Genomic DNA, 19,730 nt, shown 5'->3' with positions numbered 1-19,730 from the left:
TAAAGATCCGTCCCCTTTTAGGTTTTTATTATTACAGTTGCTAAATTGCTGAGTTTGCAGTATTTGTTTTCTTAGGTGTGGAGCAACTTTCCAGGTTGTTTTCGCCACCGACTTTAAAAAGGACCAACTGCATAAAGCTGTTGTTCACTGTGGTCAGCTCCCAAGTGGGAATGAATGAGGGAGTGTGTGTGTGTGTGTGTGTGTGTGTGTGTGTGTGTGTGTGTATGTGTGTGTGTATGAGTGTGTGTGTGTGTGTGTGTATGAGTGAGTGTGAAGCAGAGTGGCTTTTGAAAACAAGCATGCAAGAATGCTCAGGCCTCCTAATGCCCTGCTGAAATAAAGGTTTGCTCGACATGCACGATCATGGCGGAAACACGGGGTTTATAAACTACGCTATACATCCGTTATTGAGACATACTGTTTATTTCTTAGTCATCACTGCATCAAAACAATCCTGCGAGGCAAAGTTCTGCAAATTCACAATTTCCGTATTAAACGTCAGCAGAGTGGAATGAAATATCCGATGAGACGGATCCCATCACCACTTCATCTGTTCTTCCCCTGGTGTTGTTTCAGGTGTGGTGTGGTGCTGAAGAAGACCGAGTGAACCATGGCACAGTTCCCCACCTCGTTCACAGGTCAGTATGAAGAACATGTGCGACGTCAGTTGGCGTTCATATTTTCCCGTTAAGAGTCGACGGCCGAGAGCAAAAGGGCAAGAAGGGCAGCACTTTGCTCCTTTTTTTTAATCCACAGTTATTTCCACGAGTGCATTAGAAGACGAGCCGCTCCCCTCTCGTTAATCCACTTTATTTTCTTTACATAACCGGTTCTTTTTCATCCACATCTTGCAATCCACCAGATTATTTATCGATGGAATAGTTGCGTCAGAGGAGGCGACTAAAAGATCTCAAAACGTCCCGTATGAGGACAAATCTGTGCTCGCTGCTGTCGGTGAAAGACAGACAGATGTCCCAAGCAGATGGACACAAAGGCAGACAGTTTGAGATTTGTTCGGACCGTCAACAGATTTGTGACTGTTGGATAAAACGGGATTGTTCACTTCCTGAACGAGCAGCAGGAAGTCAACCCATTGTTTTCATAAGCGGCTCATGAAGGGAGCAGCTCGTGTGTTATATCAATATTGATTCTGTTATTACATCGTATCGGACAGGTATAGATAGAAAGTATCCACAAAATATGAATACCATGGAATAGATTGGCAATAGATTCTTCTGCATTTTCTCTTTAAGAAAATTGTGAAAGAAAGAATCAAGAAAGAAGAAAGCGTTCTTTCTTTTCAACAGCTGACAAAGGGAGTGACACAAATTACTGCTTCTGTCATTAAAAAAAAAAAAAAAAGAGTCAGCATGATGATTTGCTGAACATTTAAACTGCCAGTAACCGGTCCAGGATGTAGCTGGAGCGGAAGGGAACCGCCGCTCTGATCGGTTCCTGACTAACATCTGATGTGGAACCTAACTTGATTAGAAAGGGAAGAAACTAAGTGGAAACAGGGAGATGTAGTGGAGCAGAGAGGCTAAAGGACTGGCTAGTTATTCAATAAGGCCACTCGATCACCTCCGTCAGTTCAGTGATGAGTCGTAATGCGTTCACATGTTACCGGATCAGAGACCGGCTCGCCATGTGAGGGTCTTTCTAAGGAAAGGTCTCTTAGTCACTCTTCCACTCTTCCAGTCATCCGTATTTTCTTTCTTCGTCCGACTCTCTTTCTCAAGGTTCCTTTCATAGGAACTGAAACTCATGACTAACACATTCCTCTCATGCCGGTCGCTTCTCCCTCCCGTTTGTGTCTGGCTTTGTTTTGGCCTTTGCGTTTGGTATCTAATGTGTGTGTGTGTGTGTGTGTGTGTGTGTGTGTGTGTGTGTGTGTGTGTGTGTGTGTGTGTGTGTGTGTGTGTGTGTGTGTGTGTGTGTGTGTGTGTGTGTGTGTGTGTGTGTGTGTGTGTGTGTGTGTCCAGATGTGTTCCTGATCTCTGTGGATGAGAGAGTCAAACATGATCAGCAGTTTCTCAGCCTCTCTCCGACTGCCGGGGGTTACATCACAGGTAACAGTCTCTCTCTTTATTTAACACACACACACACACACACACACACACACACACACCCTTAAAGTGGAAGATGGGATGAGGACATGAGCGAGGTCCTGAGTGCTTAGATGTGTGGTACAGAATCTGGATCAAGAAAACAAGAACTGTATTTTCACAGGACTAGTACTGCATGTGTAATACTAGTACTGCATGTGTAATACTAGTACTGCATGTGTAATACTAGTACTGCATGTGTAATACTAGTACTGCATGTGTAATACTAGTACTGCATGTGTAATACTAGTACTGCATGTGTAATACTAGTACTGCATGTGTAATACTAGTACTGCATGGGTAATACTAGTACTGCATGTGTAATACTAGTACTGCATGTGTAATACTAGTACTGCATGAGTAATACTAGTACTGCATGAGTAATACTAGTACTGCATGTGTAATACTAGTACTGCATGTGTAATACTAGTACTGCATGGGTAATACTAGTACTGCATGTGTAATACTAGTACTGCATGTGTAATACTAGTACTGCATGTGTAATACTAGTACTGCATGTGTAATACTAGTACTGCATGTGTAATACTAGTACTGCATGTGTAATACTAGTACTGCATGTGTAATACTAGTACTGCATGGGTAATACTAGTACTGCATGAGTAATACTAGTACTGCATGTGTAATACTAGTACTGCATGTGTAATACTAGTACTGCATGTGTAATACTAGTACTGCATGTGTAATACTAGTACTGCATGAGTAATACTAGTACTGCATGTGTAATACTAGTACTGCATGTGTAATACTAGTACTGCATGTGTAATACTAGTACTGCATGTGTAATACTAGTACTGCATGAGTAATACTAGTACTGCATGAGTAATACTAGTACTGCATGAGTAATACTAGTACTGCATGAGTAATACTAGTACTGCATGGGTAGTACTAGTACTGCATGGGTAATACTAGTACTACATGGGTAATACTAGTACTGCATGTGTAATACTAGTACTGCATGTGTAATACTAGTACTGCATGAGTAATACTAGTACTGCATGTGTAATACTAGTACTGCATGAGTAATACTAGTACTGCATGGGTAATACTAGTACTGCATGAGTAATACTAGTACTGCATGAGTAATACTAGTACTGCATGGGTAATACTAGTACTACATGGGTAATACTAGTACTACATGGGTAATACTAGTACTGCATGGGTAATACTAGTACTGCATGTGTAATACTAGTACTGCATGGGTAATACTAGTACTGCATGAGTAATACTAGTACTGCATGAGTAATACTAGTACTGCATGGGTAATACTAGTACTACATGGGTAATACTAGTACTACATGGGTAATACTAGTACTGCATGTGTAATACTAGTACTACATGGGTAATACTAGTACTGCATGTGTAATACTAGTACTGCATGGGTAATACTAGTACTGCATGTGTAATACTAGTACTGCATGGGTAATACTAGTACTACATGGGTAATACTAGTACTGCATGGGTAATACTAGTACTGCATGTGTAATACTAGTACTGCATGGGTAATACTAGTACTGCATGTGTAATACTAGTACTGCATGTGTAATACTAGTACTGCATGTGTAATACTAGTACTGCATGTGTAATACTAGTACTGCATGGGTAATACTAGTACTGCATGGGTAATACTAGTACTGCATGGGTAATACTAGTACTGCATGGGTAAATGGTGAATAAAGCAGAAGACGTTTTGGCGTTAAGACTTAAACGATTAATCGTCTATCAAAAATGCTGATTCATATTTTATCTGTCTGCTGATTAATCTGCTAATACTTAATGTTAAGTTACATCACCTAATGGCTTCATTTACATTAATGTCTTGGCCAGTGTCTTCAGACCTAAAGATACATTCTCATATTTATGTATTTTTAACGGGCTTTGGCTTTCTCCACACGATCTTTCTTTTTTCGGGTTCCGCCCTGTGATGTCACATCCTGTTTCTGTTCTCTCTGCCCAGGCGACCAAGCCAGGAACTTCTTCCTTCAATCAGGTCTGCCCCCGCCCATCCTGGCCCAAATCTGGTGAGTCACCCCGGCAGGACGTTTCTACAAAGTCACAGAACAATAAATACAAAAAGTTGAATATGAACGATCTTTTTTTTAACTTTTCCCTCTGCGCACCTTTTTAAGGGCTCTGGCTGACATGAACAGCGACGGTCGCATGGACATCCACGAGTTCTCCATCGCCATGAAGCTCATCAAACTGAAGCTGCAGGGTCACCCGCTGCCCCCCGCGCTGCCTCCCAGTATGAAACCAGTCCCGCTGACTCTACCCCCACAGAGCGGCTTCGGTAAGACGCCGTCACATCTGCTCTGCGTGAACTTTTAATGATCATTTGATCTCGCTCTTCCTCTGCAGAAGAACACCCGGCTCACAGTTTGCTGTAATAACAGAAATATAATCCGATGCTGTCGTTCATGTGACAACGGCTTCTCCTCCAGAGGTCTTGGGAAATAAAACTGTGTGTCGTGGTAAAAACACTGCAGATGTGCTTAGAGGGGATGACGTCACTCTTTTCTTTTACAAAGGTCATCTTGGGAAATGCTTGCTCTCTTTCACTTTCTCTCTTTCACTCTCTCACTCTTCACCTCTCTCTTTCACTCTCTCACTATCTCTTCACCTCTCTCTTTCACTCTCTCACTCTTCACCTCTCTCTTTCACTCTCTCACTATCTCTTCACTTCTCTCTTTCACTCTCTCACTATCTCTCTTCACCTCTCTCTCTTCCACTCTCTCTTTTCCCCTCTCTCTCACTATCTCTCTTCACCTCTCTTTCCCTCTCTCACTATCTCTTTTTGCCTCTTTCACTCACTCACTCTTCTCCCCTCTCTTCTTCTCCCTCTCTTTCCCTCTCACTCTTCACCTCTCTCTTTCACTCTCTCACTATCTCTCTTCACCTCTCTTACACTCTCTCACTCTTCTCCCCTCTCTCTCTTTCCCTCGCTCTCTCTCTCTTCCCCTCTCTCTCACTATCTCTCTTCACCTCTCTTTCCCTCGCTCTCTTTCACTCTCACTCTTCACCTCTCTCTCACTATCTCTCTTCACCTCTCTTTCACTCTCTCACTCTTCTCCCCTCTCTTCCTCTCCCTCTCTTTCCCTCACTCACTCTTCCACTCTCTCTCTCTCTCTTCCCCGCTCTCTCTCTCACTATCTCTCTTCACCTCTCTTTCACTCTCTCACTCTTCTCCCCTCTCTCTCTCTTCTTCTCCCTCTCTTTCCCTTTCTCTCTCTTTCCCTCTCTCTCACTATCTCTTTTCGCCTCTCTCTTTCACTCTCTCACTCTTCGCTTCTCTCTCACTATCTCTCTTCACCTCTCTTTCACTCTCTCACTCTTCTCCCCTCTCTTCCTCTCCCTCTCTTTCCCTCACTCACTCTTCCACTCTCTCTCTCTCTCTCTTCCCCGCTCTCTCTCTCACTATCTCTCTTCGTCTCTCTCTTTCACTCTCTCTCTTCCCCTCGCTCACTTTTTCCCTCACTATCTCTTCACCTCTCTCGTTCACTCTCACTCTTCCTCTCCCTCTCTTTCCCTCTCTCCTTTTTGTTTGCCCCTCTCTCTCTCTCTCTCTCTCTCTCTCTCTCTCTCTGTGTCACCTTCAAAGCGGCTCAGTAAAGTTGTAACGCGATCACAGTAAAGAGTCCTGATGCTCCTCTGAATAAATATTGACGGCCCTCTCTCTGATCTGTTTCCCTCCAGGCATGCCCCCCCTCCCTCCCCCTCTGTTGGGCGTTCCTCCCCTCCCCCTCCCGCCTCTCCCGGTCGGGGTGTCTCCCCCGCTCGTCTCGTCGGCCCCGCCTCCCCTCCCGCCGCCCATCGCCAACGGAGCCCCGCCCACAGGCATGATGCAGCCCATCTCGGGCTTCTCCCACCCAGGTAACAAACAGCAACCGCTCCAGGTTTCAGTTCTACGCTCAATAAACACGTTCATATTTACTCTTATGGCTGTATGACGGCTCTGCTCATCTTAGTAAAGGTTCATTATTTTATAGGTAGAGGTAACAAATCCACTTTTTTCTCTTTCCTCTTGAAATAAATGGGCATATTGAGAATCAGTTGGGGTCCAGAGAGATATTCACATGAGATTATTGGCTGCCAAGGGCCGGCTAGCGCTGTTGCCTCACAGCGAGAGGGACCCGGGTTCGATTCCCGGTGTGGCGTTAGCATGTTCTCACCGTGTCAGCGTGGGTTCTCTCCGGCTTCCTCCCACAGTCCAAAGACATGATTGATTTATTACTTTAAATTCCCCGTAGGTTCGAGTGTGAATGGTTCTCTGTCCTTAAAAATTGGCCTTTCGCCCAATGTGAGGATAAGCGGTGAAAGATAGTGAATGAATAGATAATAAGCTGCCGTCTTTTGTAGAAATAGGCAAATGAGCTGGTATCATGACCCATAAAACGACCCATATACACCGTAAACTGGAATGAACTCAGACGTGCTCATGAAGAGCGAGAGCTAACCCTGACTGGCGCCAGCTCCTTTTTTCCAATTACCCCCCTAATCCCCGCAAGAGAGGCCACACCCGAAGGATGATGAATTTAATCATGTCACATCCAGCAAATTTGAGATCATACCGCGCGCCTTAGGGAGAGAAAGTACCTCAATGACGGGAGAACCTTCTGGAGACGGATGTAAAATATGTGCAGAGGAGCGTAATTACGAGCTCGAAAATAGCAGAACAAATGAGAATGGAGGTAAATTATTCTTTCAAAGTGGCAAATGAGCCTGCTAAATATTAATCTGAGAAGCGAGTCGCGCCTCTCGGTCTCCCGCTGCACAGAGTGAGATTTCAATAAGCTGTTTTAAGGTTTGGACAGAATGTTTTGAAGAGAGTAAAACGGGGTTTCCGATGTGTTCGGGAGTCAAAAAGGAGGCGGAGACGACTGACTGGAAGAATTATATTATATTATTATGATAGAAAGCTCCACCAGGAGCCAGGATGAGGCAATGCAAGGCCTCTTCTTATGCTTTTAGGTTCTTCTCTCAGAGTTTGACATGAAGCTGTTTGAAGTTCCAGCCTAAAATCTGCTGTTCCTTGTGTCCCTCAGCTCCCTCTGTCAACAAGTCGGCGTCGTTTAACCGCTCCAGTACCAAGCTGCAGAAGGGTCCGTCCTTGGACACTACTAGGTAGGCCACGCTATCAGAACTGTATAAATATTCTGACACCAGCACTTTCTTTTTCTTTCTCTTTTTACTCTCCTTATCTTGTCTTTCGGCCTTTTTGCATCCCGTTAACGGATGATCCGGGAGTCTATTGAATGTGCTTAATACATCCGTCTGTGTTTCCTTTTGACGAGCTGCTTGGTAAAGTCACGCCGCTGAACTCTGTTCTATCTTCTGTTGCTCGTCACAGTGTCCTGCCGCCCTGTGATTGGGCCGTTCCTCAGTCCTCCAGGCTCAAGTATAGACAGCTTTTCAACTCCCATGACAAAATGATGAGTGGACACCTTACAGGTACACACACACACACACACACTGACATGTCAATATTTGTGATGATATTTCTCTTAATGTTAATCTCTCTCTCTCAGGTCCTCAGGCTCGCACTATCCTGATGCAGTCCAGTCTCCCTCAGGGCCAACTGGCCACGATATGGTCAGTACCGTGAAATTCAACCATTTAATCTCTAAAAAAAATGAGAGCGACGACAAATAAGACATTAGTCCTTAAAATACCTAACTTGTTTCATCTCTAGGAGTCTTTCCGATATCGACACGGATGGAAAGCTAACGGCTGAGGAGTTCATCTTAGCCATGCACCTCATCGATATGGCCATGTCAGGTTTACCGCTGCCCCCTGTGTTACCGCCAGATTACCTCCCACCCACGTTCAGGTAAATACTGTCGTAGACACTTGTACTTGTGTATATTGAACAGCAGTTTGGTTTGCGACTCATATCAGGGTTCCTACGGTCATGGAAAACCTGGAAAAGTCATGTAATTTTAAAATGGTTAATTCCAGGCCTGGAAAAGTCCTTGAAAAAAATAAAATCCCCAAAGTTTTGTAAAAGTCATGTAAATGTGTTATATTCATATATTCATCTCGTTCATTTACGCTGAGTTTGAAATAATTAATATGCTTTTAAAAGAAAGACGCTCAAAATATAAGCAGGCATACATACAGGCATCTATATAAATGTTTATTCTTCTAATCAAACTATTGTCTCTCATTCATTTGTCATTTAAGGTTTACTGTATGCTTTGGAATTATCATTGTTAGTTTAAATACTAATATTTACTCACCTTTTCATGTTTACACCGAGATTTCACAAAATGTTTGGTCATGGAAATTCAGTTTAAAGTCATAGAGATCCATTGGTCAAAATGTGTATGAACCCTGTGATTATTTATATATATATTATAAACACGTTGAATACCAATTTTTTTTTATCCGTTACTGTTTCATATCAGGAACTTTATGTTTGTATATTTCTGCGTGTCCTTTCTAAAGGCGCGTGCGGAGTGACAGTCTTCAGTCGGAGAGCGTCCAGGAGGAAGTGGAGGAGGAGGCGGAGAGCACCAAACTACCAGGTGACGCTCGCTTCAAAATCCTACTTTTGTCGTAAAAGAAATTTCTGCAATTGTTTTTGTGAGCGGTCAGCTGCCCACATAGCATGAAGCCACTGTGCTTCTTCCAATCCAGATCCACTTTTACCTCCAGTCTGTTTTCTGTCAGCTTTTCCCTTGACGTTCATGGGAAAGGTTTGAAATGAAGCAGAACATGTGTTGCCCCCCAAGTATTTGCAACACTTCCTCAAGTTGCTGCAATCCCATCTGAGCTCTCTCTTACTGCTGTTTTATTCAGTGTTTGTCTTTTTTCCTTTTTTTTTGTTGTTATTCTTGTATTCCTAATTTTGCTTTGCTTCCCACAAGTTGTTAAATTGTATTTTTTTCATATTTTCATATTATTACTATACATTTCTCTTATTCTCATATTTTGTTATGATCTGTTTGAGCCACTTCATCTTTGTATTATATGTCCCTGCTCAATGGTATGTTGTGTATAAGAAAATTCAAATAGATACATAAATCACACATAATGATCTAATAACAATTATATAAAGAAGAAGAAAGAAAGCATGAATAGCGAATGTTGGTGCTTAAAGATGACGCCACATGCGACGTCTTTTTAAAAAGCATAGATCTCGGCTCCCGCCGCTTGTTGTTTATACTCGACCCCCTTTGTGTCTTCTCAGTGACGTTCGAGGATAAGAAGAGGGAGAACTTTGAGCGAGGGAACCTGGAGTTGGAGAAGAGACGCCAGGCTCTGCAGGAGCTGCAGAGGAAAGAGCAGGACAGGCTGGCCACGCTGGAGAGGGAGGAGCTGGAGAGGAAGGTGAGACTCCATTGACCGTGTTCACTTCTCATTTCCACACTGTGGGCCATCAAACATTTGAATTGGCTCCGGCGGATGACTCGTGTATCGGGCTGTAAAATATTTGCGTTTGTAATAACCCCAGTATACCATGTCTTTGAAATGAATCAGTAAGTTATTTACCTTTTTAACAGCAAGTGTTGAAGCTAGGAGGAAATGAAAACGCATGGGGGTGACCTCGTCGAGAATAATGGAGTAGTTTGTTCTGCCAGCTCATTTTGCGTGCGTGCGTGTGTGTGTGTGTGTGTGTGTGTGTGTTTGTGTGTGTTTTTCAGGAGCGCGAGCGTCTGGAGCAGGAGAGGAGACGACAACACGAATTAGAAAGACAGCTGGAGAGACAGCGAGAGCTGGAGAGACATAGAGAGGACGAGAGACGCAAAGAGATAGAGAGGAGAGAGGTACGAAGGAGAAAAACTGATTTCCGGGTTTCTTCCTTTTTTTTTTTTTAATTGGAGGAGTTATGATTTGAGGTGACGATTAAACTGCTGCAGACTTGTAATCACGTCGGCTGCAGACGACTTCAAGACCGCTCTCCGGCCTTTTTTAAATCCGAGAGATGGACTTAAACCCCGACAGCGGACGGCTTGTTTAGCGTACACTGAAGTGTGTAACATACAAATACGATTGTGACGTAATTTGTGTGTGTGTGTGTGTGTGTGTTCGGTCCGTCCAGACTGCTAAGCGTGAACTAGAGCGTCAGCGTCAGCTGGAGTGGGAGCGTCAACGTCGCCAGGAGCTTCTGACTCAGAGAAACCGAGAGCAGGAGAGTATCGTGCTGCTCAAAGCCAGGAAGAAGACCCTGGAGTTTGAACTGGAGGCTTTGGTAAACACAGACACACACACACACACACACAGTCACCGCTAGCTCGACGGGACCACTGTGAGCTAACCGAGTGGTGGTTTGTGTGACAGTGATGGACTTAAAAATATTCTTCAAAGGAAGGAACGGAACCCACTCTCGATAAATTCCTTCTGTCACCTAATACTTTGCACACCAGCAGAAACGTAATGTTCTGTTCTGTTCCTCTCCATCCCTCTCTCGCTCTCTCTCACGCCCGTCCTGCAGAATGATAAGAAGAACCAGTTGGAGGGCAAACTGAAGGACGTCCGGTTCCGTCTGTCAGCCCAGCGGAGAGAGGTGGAGCAGACCAATCTGACCAGGGAAACACGCATTGCTGAAATCACCTTGCTGCAACAGCAGCTGCAGGTACGCAAAAGAAAATGGAAAACAGCCGGCAAGCGAAACACTGCAGCCGTTCGGCTAACAAACACACGCACATTCTTAGAAAATGTGGAATTTGTTCATGTGGGTCCATTGTGATCTAGGATTTTTAATTAAAAAAGTGTGCAACTGGGTCTTGGTGTGACTTCATGTTTGTCTGCAGGACTCCCAGCAGTGGTTGGGGAGACTAATTCCTGATAAACAATGTCTCAACGACCAGCTGAAACAGGTTCAACAGAACAGTCTGCATCGTGAGTACCACACAAACGCAACTTTAATATATGCATTTCCTGCGAGTGTAATAAAAACATATTGTTTAGATGAAAGCAGCAAGGCTTTTCGTCGCCCCTCTGTCTGGCACCACAATGTGCCGTCTCATTCGATACGGTTCCTTCTCCTTCTGTGTCTGCAGGTGACAGCCTATCGTCCCTGCAGAAGGCCGTGGAGCAGAAGGAGAGCAGCAGGCAGCAGCTCCGAGAACAGCTCGACGCCGTGGAGAGGGAGACGAGGGCCAAGCTGCTGGAAATAGACGCGTTCAACACCCAGCTGAAGGTAAACGGCTCTTAAAGGACACATTAATACAGACCCTGAAGGAAAAGATCAGGTCTATAATAATAGATTATACAGGACGGATTAACGTACATACAAGCTATCTTTAAACAGTAGAACCAGTGTTTTAATTAACTTTAATTGAATATACATTTACAGGGTTACCCAACAGTAATGCATGAGAAGTATAAGAGGAAGCTTTAAAGATGAGCCTCCTCTTAATTTAATTGCTCTCTTGTTTTGTTCTATTTATCTAAAGTAAAGCTCAAAGTAAAAGCTAATCTGACGAAGCTTTCAAGTGCACGCGTGGTATTTTCATAACAGTGGGAGGATAGTAACTTGTCTCTGCCAAGTCCTGGGAAAGTAGTCCTCTAATTGAGTGCCACATACCACTAAATCTATTGGAGGGCATTGACTTACAAAGGTTTGGAATTGGATACTAAAGGTGAAGAAGATTCGCTTCAATTCGATGCAGTTTCAGATTGTTTAGTTATGTTCACGTAGCATAAATTACTTTAATAATACCCACCAGCTGTTAAGTTTGATGCATTGCTGTCCTGCTTTATGAATTCAAATAAATCTATTTTGAACTAAACAGCCAGTTAACTGGCTCTAGCTATTTTTTCTGAATGAAAACATGATCCATGTTAAAAGCATTACTTTGGTGTCGTACTGTCTCTTTAAATGTCTTGTCCCTCATCACCCCATCCTCGCACGCGCCAATACAACCGCAATGTTCATGTGCACCGACGTGTTCTGTCGTTTTAAACCCGACGGCGGTGTCCGTGTTTTGTGTTTATGTCGGTGTGGATTATTGTTGCTTTGCTGTGGTTTTGGAGAGAAGTGGCTGTGCACAGGAACACTGAGACAGCTGCTTCACGGAGCGTTCGCCAAAAATATACTCCTGAGAGAGGAAGAGATGAAGTTCAAACACAACTTAACATTATCAACAGAATGTGAAGGGGTTAGTCGCTTACTCGTTTCTGCCACATTTTGAAATTTAACGCAATAAACAGAGTATCAGCCCCGGTTAGTAAACACACAGATGAATATTGTAAACTATAAGTCACCTCAGAAGATATCTTTGCCTTATTATGACCAGCGTATCCCTGATGTTGGAGAGCAGTTGGCTTTATTTCTTTAGACTTTATGGACCCCGTGCTGACCTGAGTTGTTTGGCGCATGTGGCCAGATATTACACATTGTACCTTCTTTTTCTTTTTTTAAGGGTTTGAGCACAGCGGCATGTTTATGTTTCCTAGAGCACCTTTTGTCCCTGTTCTCTCCCCCAGAACACACTGAGCCAGGTCAAAGAGAGGGGAGTTAGTCCTGTGGTCTGTTGCAGCTTGGAGGGCAGGAGAATGAGAAAGGGAGGAAAGCAGAAGAAACACAGACCACAATAAATAGACTTTCTAACGGCTAATTTAATGGCTAATCTAATGACGTTGGTTCTCGGTCTTCTTCAGTATGGTCACCGTAACACCGTGGTTAGAGGAAGGGGCGAAAAGGCCGAAACCGGCCGGGTCGGATACAAGTTTTCCGTCTCAGTGGTGGGATTCACAGACCACCGACACGTGACCAACGTTTGACTATGCTGCCGTCCACCTTCCTCTCTACACCACTTCCTCTCCCCAAAATCTTCTCTGGTCCCGCTGCTGTGCTTCCTCTGTCCTCTAAATCCACTGCGACCCTCCTTCTGTCTTCTTTCCTGATTCTACTCGCTCTCCTCCTCCTCCTCCCTCCTGTACTTCTTCGCCTCTCCCTGTCATATTCTTTGTTTAATCCACATAATAAACCCTTCCTTCCATATTTTTCTACTTCTTTTATTTATCTTCTACACTGGCCTTTTTGCTCCCTTGCCCATGCCAGTCTCTGTGTGAGTTCTATGCCAACCACTGTGCCAGGATAGAGGCCCTGCAACGCCTGCTTGAGGAGGAACAGAGAGGGAGACAGGTAGAGCACACTGCCACTGCTGGACCGGGGTGGTACTGCAGCTGGGATTTACTCTGTACTGTAAAGAAAATAATCATGTGATGAACCACACTGCCTCTAGTGGCAGACCTGGAGCACAGAGCAGTTCTATTCATTTATTTGCATTTGGATTGGACCTGCACTGCCAGACTATTTGAGAGCGTAAAAACATAACACACTCTCTTTAACGCTTCAAGTCTTTAAATAACTTTAGAAGGCTTTTGCCGTCTTTAACGCCTACAAACTAGACTTTTAAAATGCCTGTATTTTGTGTGTGTTTTGACTACTGCAGAGCACCAACTCTCACACACTCGCGTACTAATTCTGATGTGCTGTGTTTTTCTTCTTCTTCTAATTTCACAAGTCAGAGTCGGCAACGCCTCTGACAAGGAGGCGCTCAATACACACACAGAAAACAGATGTGTATTCAGATGTGTAGTTTTTTTGTGCATATTCAACTCATTAGTGTGGATTAAATGAAATAGTGTCAGCCTAAACGCCTAGTTCACACCTAAAACCACAAATTAAACTATCTGCTATCCAGTACAGACACGTCAGTGAAAGAAACTAATCGGGCTTCTTGCACACTGCACTAAATATTATGACATCTGCAATGTTGCCAACTTCGGTCTGTTTTTGTGACACACTGGCTACACTTAACAGTTGTAACAGCACATTCCTCATCCCAGTGAGTCACAAGAGCCTCTCCTTGCATGAGTCAAGGCCTTATCGTGCTCTTCTTTGTTTGTTTAGTCTCTACTGAGAGAAAATCCCCCGATTCATGTCGGGGATTAAAAACATTTATTCCAGTAATTAGGAAGCAGTTTGAAATGAATCGGGATCCTAAAGCAAATATCACATTTCCACACAACATGTATATGCTCTTGAATATTTTATAGAACTGACATGGACGACAAGTAAACTGCTAACTGCTGTTGTGTCTGTGCTGTGTCTAATATTGTAGTTTTATTTATATATATATATATATATATATATATATATATATATATATATATATATGAGATGGTATTAACAAAGGTAACTACCAAGAGGACTTGAGTTCTACATGCAGAGAAATGGCTGCCAAATAAGTCCTTTAATTGGACAGATATGGTCTGGAACACTAACTTTCAGCGTGTGTGTGTTTGCGTGTCTCGACAGAATGATTGATCCTGTGTGTGTGTGTGTGTGTGTGTGTGTATATATCTGTATATGTGTATTTCAGTGCCAGGAGCAGGGACAGCTTCAGGGTGTGTCTGGCTCGGCTAGACTACGTAATAAAGGTCCACACATCAACCCCGGCCTCCCTTCTTGTCCCCTTCTTCTCCCTTCTGCCTCTCGGTTTCTCTTTTCTTTATCTTCCCTCATTTCTTTCTTGAGTGTCTCTCTCTCTCTCTCTCTGCCTCATCTTGTGTTTCTTTCCTTCACATCATCATCCTTCTCTCCTCCCCTCGTCCTCAGACACATTTGACCCCCTCTGTCTCCCTCCTTTATCTGCTTAGCTGGTGTTAGCTCACTACTCAGCCAGCTGGCTAGCTTAGCTCCCATCGATAGCGCTGTACGCGGTTGTCATGCTAAACCAGCGGGCTTCCCCGGTTAGATTAGGTGATGTTATGATGATGCTACTTGACTAGAGCCTCACTGTGCTGTTGTGTGAGCTGCCAGATGATGTTTCAGCCAGACTAGTAGAAGCTAGTCGACATTTTACGAGGCTCATATGCAGATAAACTAGAATCTATGAGTACAGTGAGCTGGTCCTTATGTGGATGAGTGTGTGTCTGTGTCTAACCTGTGTGTGTGTGTGTGTGTGTGTGTGGCATGCTCTCCGTGGGTCTCTTGTCCTCCACTTCCTGTTTCGGAGTGAGTCGCTGTCCTCTCTCTCCAGAGTCGTAGTCGGTTTGCTTGTTTCTGAAGGTTTCTTCACGCTGGTTGTTTGGCTGAAACACGACAGCTGCCCGTTGTTGTTATAGTAACAGAGTGTTCTAATGGTACAGCTGGTTGTCATGACTACACAGAACTGCCCCACTGCACCCCCCAAGTTTTATTTTACATTTTTTTGCTTATTCCTAGCGCTTCCCCTCCAACGTACTGTGCCTTGTGCAAGCTCCGCCCCCTGGTTTCTGGAAGAACGGGGAGTAACAGACATGCCGCTATAAGTGACTACAACACAGTCAATTCAAATTAAACCTCCAGCCTCCTCCCGATATCGGCACCTCCCACTTTTAGGATCCGTCGGTTGCCGTTTCCAAACACAAAAGTCAAAGCTGGCCCTCTTCTCATCGGCTCAACGGGGGTCAGGGTGCTCGCCAGCGGGGAGAAGCCAGCCCCGACTTTTGTAGCTTCCTCTTGGATGCGCGCTTTTATATATTGAAGTTAAAGAGATGTCCTGAACACCGCAAATTACGAAAATCCACGGGTTTAATAAATGAAAAAAAGAAGGTTAAACGTGCAAAAAAAAAAAGAAAAAGATGTCTCATTCTCAAAGAACCCGAAAGGGTGAAACGCCCCCGAACTGCGCTGCTAAGTGTCGGTACTGCATGTATTTATGAGGTAATCGTGTCACGAGAAATACATGAATAAAGCTCCCTAACTTTTAAAAAATAAGTTTATTATATCAACAAATCAACCAATTATGTCTCTCCTCTCCTTCAGTGAAAAAAGGGCAAATTGCAGTCACCATCAAAATATTCTAGCTTTCTCTAGAATATCATTCGCTCTATATATATATATAGCAGCGCTAGCTAGCTACAGCGGGGAACTAGCGGGGACACCCACCGAACGTAGTAGCGGCTTGTAACCCGGCTTTTATGGTGTGTGTGTGTGTATATATTTTAATATAAACGTGTCGTGCATCCCCAGGACGGTGGAGCTTGCCTTGTACACGTGACTAATACATCCATCCATACACGCTGCCGCCGCCGCCGCTGTTGTTGTTGTTTGTCGCCGGTGGTAACCCGTAGCAGCCAGCCCTCTGACCCCACGTCCTCCTCACCGCTGTTCCTTCCTGTATCCGACATCGTGCCTTTGCAGGAGCTGAGGGAGATCCACAGCCGGCAGCAGAGGCAGAAGCAGAGGGAGCTGGACGGAGACATGCACTCGCTGACGCACCCTCACCGGCACACGCCGGTCGAGAGGAAGTCCGCTGAGCTGCGGGACGGCAGGTGAGAGCGACGCGTTCAGAACGGACGGTTATTTTTGGTTGTGTCGGTATCTTCTGGGATGAAAATAAAGGCGCGTCCGGTTGATTGTTTCATGCGGCTCTCACCAGGTTGTCATCGGAGGAGGCGGTGTCCTGGAGGGATGACTCTGCAAGCTCCGCCCCCAACGCCCCGAGCCCGCCTTCCATCTCCGCGCCCCACGCCTGGCTGAACCGAGTGGCTCAGGAGGAGGAGGAGAGGAAGAGGAGAGGGATGATGGAGATAGAGGATGAGGAAGATGAAGAAGAAGAGGAGGGCGGCCAGAAGGGAACGGGATCGGCAGAAGAGGACGATGGGCGGGGCAAGAAGGACATGCAGGAGAAACTGAGCAAGCTGTTCGGCCAGCCAGCCGACCCCTGGGCTTCAACAGGTGTGTCACGGCTAACGGCTAACGGCTAACGGCTGCATGGGATGGGTGGGATGTGGCAACCTTTGTTTAAAGACGTTGACATTAAAATTCTGAATCAAAATGCGAATGTTAAAGTTCAAATTTACTGAAGAAAAGTAGAAGCATAAAAAATAAAAAAATACATATTTGTTGGCGTTTTGCTTTTCAAAAACGACAATTTCACTGCGGTCAAAAAACTGCTTCCTCTACGTTTTCCACACGTAAATGCAGAACGTATACAGACAAGTTATGTCCATTGAAAAAGGTTGATTTATTAATAATAATAAAAAAGGACAACTAACTCAAATTAGGACGATAACGTCATAAAAATGTGACGACAAACATTAAAATCTCAATTCGAAAACCTCAATAGAAGCCTTGAATATAAAAGAAATTACCTTTGGTACTCCTTTCAAAATGTTATATATATATATAAATATATATATATTATACCACTACTTGTATCACTAATAAATACACATAAAAGCATTTTAATATTGGGCTTTGTCAATGTAGAGCCAAGTTTAGATTTTGTTTATACTACTGCGTGAAATTCGAAGTCTAGTACTGCATCATATTATGTTTTCTTTTATTGTTATGTAAAAAGTAAATGATAGTGAAGTATAAAGTAGCATAAAATAGTAAAATAGACCCTGTTCTGTGTTGATTAAACGCTCTGCTGGTGTCGGTCTCCAGGGGAAAAGGCTCCGCTGCCCAGTCTGTTCGAGCAGAAGACTCCGGTCAGCAGCTTCGACCACCAGCATCCGGTGAAGGTCGTCTACTACCGCGCTCTGTACCCCTTTGACGCCCGCAGCCACGACGAGATCAGCATCGCGCCCGGAGACGTCATCATGGTATGTAGCGCGCGTTTTGGTGCTCACACACACACACACACTTCCCTCCAGCCTTCCACCTCGTGACAAAAACATGAGGAGGACGATGGTCGTGGGAGAGTCTGCAGCTGCAATAGTGGCAGTTTAACAAAAGGACATTTGAGTAAAATGAGTTTCCCCCAAAATAACACGATGACTTTGTGTGAACTGATATTTAACTGTGTGTGTGTGGTTGTGTGGTTTTCTCTTCGACTGTCCGAGTGTGTGTGTTTTATTAAAGCCTCCTGTGTATGTATGTATGTATATGTGTGATTTTTCTCGTCAGCTATCTGTCTGTCTGTGCGTGTATTAACTGTTTCTTCTCTCTTCTCTCTCTCTCTCTCTCTGTGTGTGTGTGTGTGTGTGTGTGTGTGTGTGTGTGTGTGTGTGTGTGTGTGTGTGTGTGTGTGTGTGTGTGTGTGTGTGTGTGTGTGTGTGTGTGTGTGTGTGTGATTTTCTCATCGAGTGTGTGTATTAACTGTTTCTTCCTTCCTCTCTCTCTCCCTCTCTCTGTGTGTGTGTGTGTGAGAGAGTTTGTGTGTGATTTTCTCGTCGACTGTCTGAGTGTGTGTGTGTGAGAGAGAGAGAGAGAGAGTGAGTGTGTACGCGTGTGTAACTGTTTTTTCTGTCCTCTCTGTGTGTGTGTGTGTGTGTGTGTGTGTGTGTGATTTTCTCGTCGACTGTGAGTGAGTGAGTGTGTGCGTATTAACTGTTTCTTCTCTCCTCTGCTGTGCAAACTGAAGGTGAAGGGGGAATGGGTAAGTTCTAGCCCCGCCCAGTGTTGTGCCTCCACCAATCACAAGCCAGCTTTCATTTGAACTCTCGCTGTCATTGGTTCATCCCATGTCACCTCCGTGTTCTTTGGCTCTTTTTTTTATATAATTTTTTTAACCAAATCATTCTAATCAGATCTGTAAATATTGTTTTGCTTCATTTGTTTTCATGGTTTTTGTAAAGTCATGAACGTGCTTCACTGTGAGCGTAAAGCTCTGCGATGTTATGAATCAATACATTATGGTTATTAGCATCAATGTCTCCATAAATAAACTTCCACGTGATTTTAAGAATAAACAGATGGGGAAAAAAATTATGAAAATAAACTAGATATATTTTTAATTTTTAGTAAAGGGGACAGCCACAGATTTTATCATGAGGTTATTTATAGAAGTAGAATAATTGATTAGATACACAGATCATTTATAGATAGATATGATAGAAACAGCCAGAACATTAACAAATGTCAAGTTTCTATGTGTTTCGACCCTGAATCTAAATACACACGCACATCTTTATTGATTAGTGTCCCTTCCTCCATTCCTTTCCTCGTCTCCTTGCCCATGGAAACTGCGAGCTGAGGAGGAGAGGAGTCGAGGTAACAGGCATTTAACAAACAACAGTTGTCATTTTTAAAGCGACAACGATTAAATATGAGGCGGTGCATCAGCTGTCCTTTGTCCCGCCTCCTTTATGGGCGCCGTATCCTCGCTTTATAGTTCCTCCACCGAGCCTCCTAAAGATGTATCCTAGGAAGTGATGTGTCCTTAATGATTTAAAGGAGCCGGAGGAGACGAGGAAGCACACAAATCGTTAAATTAGAGCAGCCCTCTGTGTTCGTCGTCACACTTCCTGTTAATCCCGCTCCTCCGCTCTCGTAGGTGGACGAATCCCAAACGGGCGAACCCGGTTGGCTGGGAGGAGAGCTCAGGGGCCGGACCGGTTGGTTTCCCGCCAATTACGCCGAGCGGATACCGGACAGCGAAGCGCCAATCAGCCTGCGCGCAACGGCCTCGGCCCCGCCCACCGCGGCCCAGCAGCCAATGTCGACGCCCCCTCCGGCACCCGGACACGCCGCCGCCTCCTCCTCCTCCGCGCCGTCCGCCAACAGCAACTGGGCCGACTTCAACACCACGTGAGTCCCGCCGGGTGTCGACATAACGATCCATTCATTCACGCCGTCCTCTCGATTGACTCCGACGTCGCCATTTTGAGTCTTTAAATCTTATATACAATCTCTTATACAATATGACTGAAAACGTATCG

The 19,730-nt window shown here is 44.4% G+C and overlaps 1 protein-coding gene across 1 annotated transcript in view; it reads left to right on the top strand.

Moving 5' to 3' along the window:
• Positions 1 to 610: 610 nt before the first annotated feature.
• Positions 611 to 19,730, top strand: part of itsn1 (intersectin 1 (SH3 domain protein)) — a gene marked incomplete at its 5' end in the record, with an annotated part of 35,649 nt that continues 16,529 nt past the window's right edge. The window contains 22 exons of the mRNA XM_079229331.1: positions 611 to 642; positions 1,978 to 2,069; positions 4,081 to 4,144; positions 4,253 to 4,413; positions 5,817 to 5,993; positions 7,166 to 7,244; positions 7,471 to 7,571; positions 7,649 to 7,712; positions 7,813 to 7,950; positions 8,568 to 8,647; positions 9,313 to 9,452; positions 9,767 to 9,889; positions 10,165 to 10,314; positions 10,558 to 10,698; positions 10,877 to 10,964; positions 11,126 to 11,265; positions 13,132 to 13,215; positions 16,264 to 16,394; positions 16,502 to 16,800; positions 17,515 to 17,672; positions 18,434 to 18,448; positions 19,346 to 19,599. Coding sequence (XP_079085457.1) covers positions 611 to 642; positions 1,978 to 2,069; positions 4,081 to 4,144; positions 4,253 to 4,413; positions 5,817 to 5,993; positions 7,166 to 7,244; positions 7,471 to 7,571; positions 7,649 to 7,712; positions 7,813 to 7,950; positions 8,568 to 8,647; positions 9,313 to 9,452; positions 9,767 to 9,889; positions 10,165 to 10,314; positions 10,558 to 10,698; positions 10,877 to 10,964; positions 11,126 to 11,265; positions 13,132 to 13,215; positions 16,264 to 16,394; positions 16,502 to 16,800; positions 17,515 to 17,672; positions 18,434 to 18,448; positions 19,346 to 19,599 — 2,711 coding nt within the window. The remainder of the gene's footprint in view (positions 643 to 1,977; positions 2,070 to 4,080; positions 4,145 to 4,252; positions 4,414 to 5,816; positions 5,994 to 7,165; positions 7,245 to 7,470; positions 7,572 to 7,648; positions 7,713 to 7,812; positions 7,951 to 8,567; positions 8,648 to 9,312; positions 9,453 to 9,766; positions 9,890 to 10,164; positions 10,315 to 10,557; positions 10,699 to 10,876; positions 10,965 to 11,125; positions 11,266 to 13,131; positions 13,216 to 16,263; positions 16,395 to 16,501; positions 16,801 to 17,514; positions 17,673 to 18,433; positions 18,449 to 19,345; positions 19,600 to 19,730) is intronic.

Source organism: Taurulus bubalis (assembly GCF_910589615.1).
Source record: "Taurulus bubalis genome assembly, chromosome: 14".
In the NCBI taxonomy this organism is placed as follows: domain Eukaryota; kingdom Metazoa; phylum Chordata; class Actinopteri; order Perciformes; family Cottidae; genus Taurulus; species Taurulus bubalis.
The sequence above is the reverse complement of the archived record's forward strand: the minus strand, read 5'-3'. Positions and strand labels throughout refer to the sequence as shown.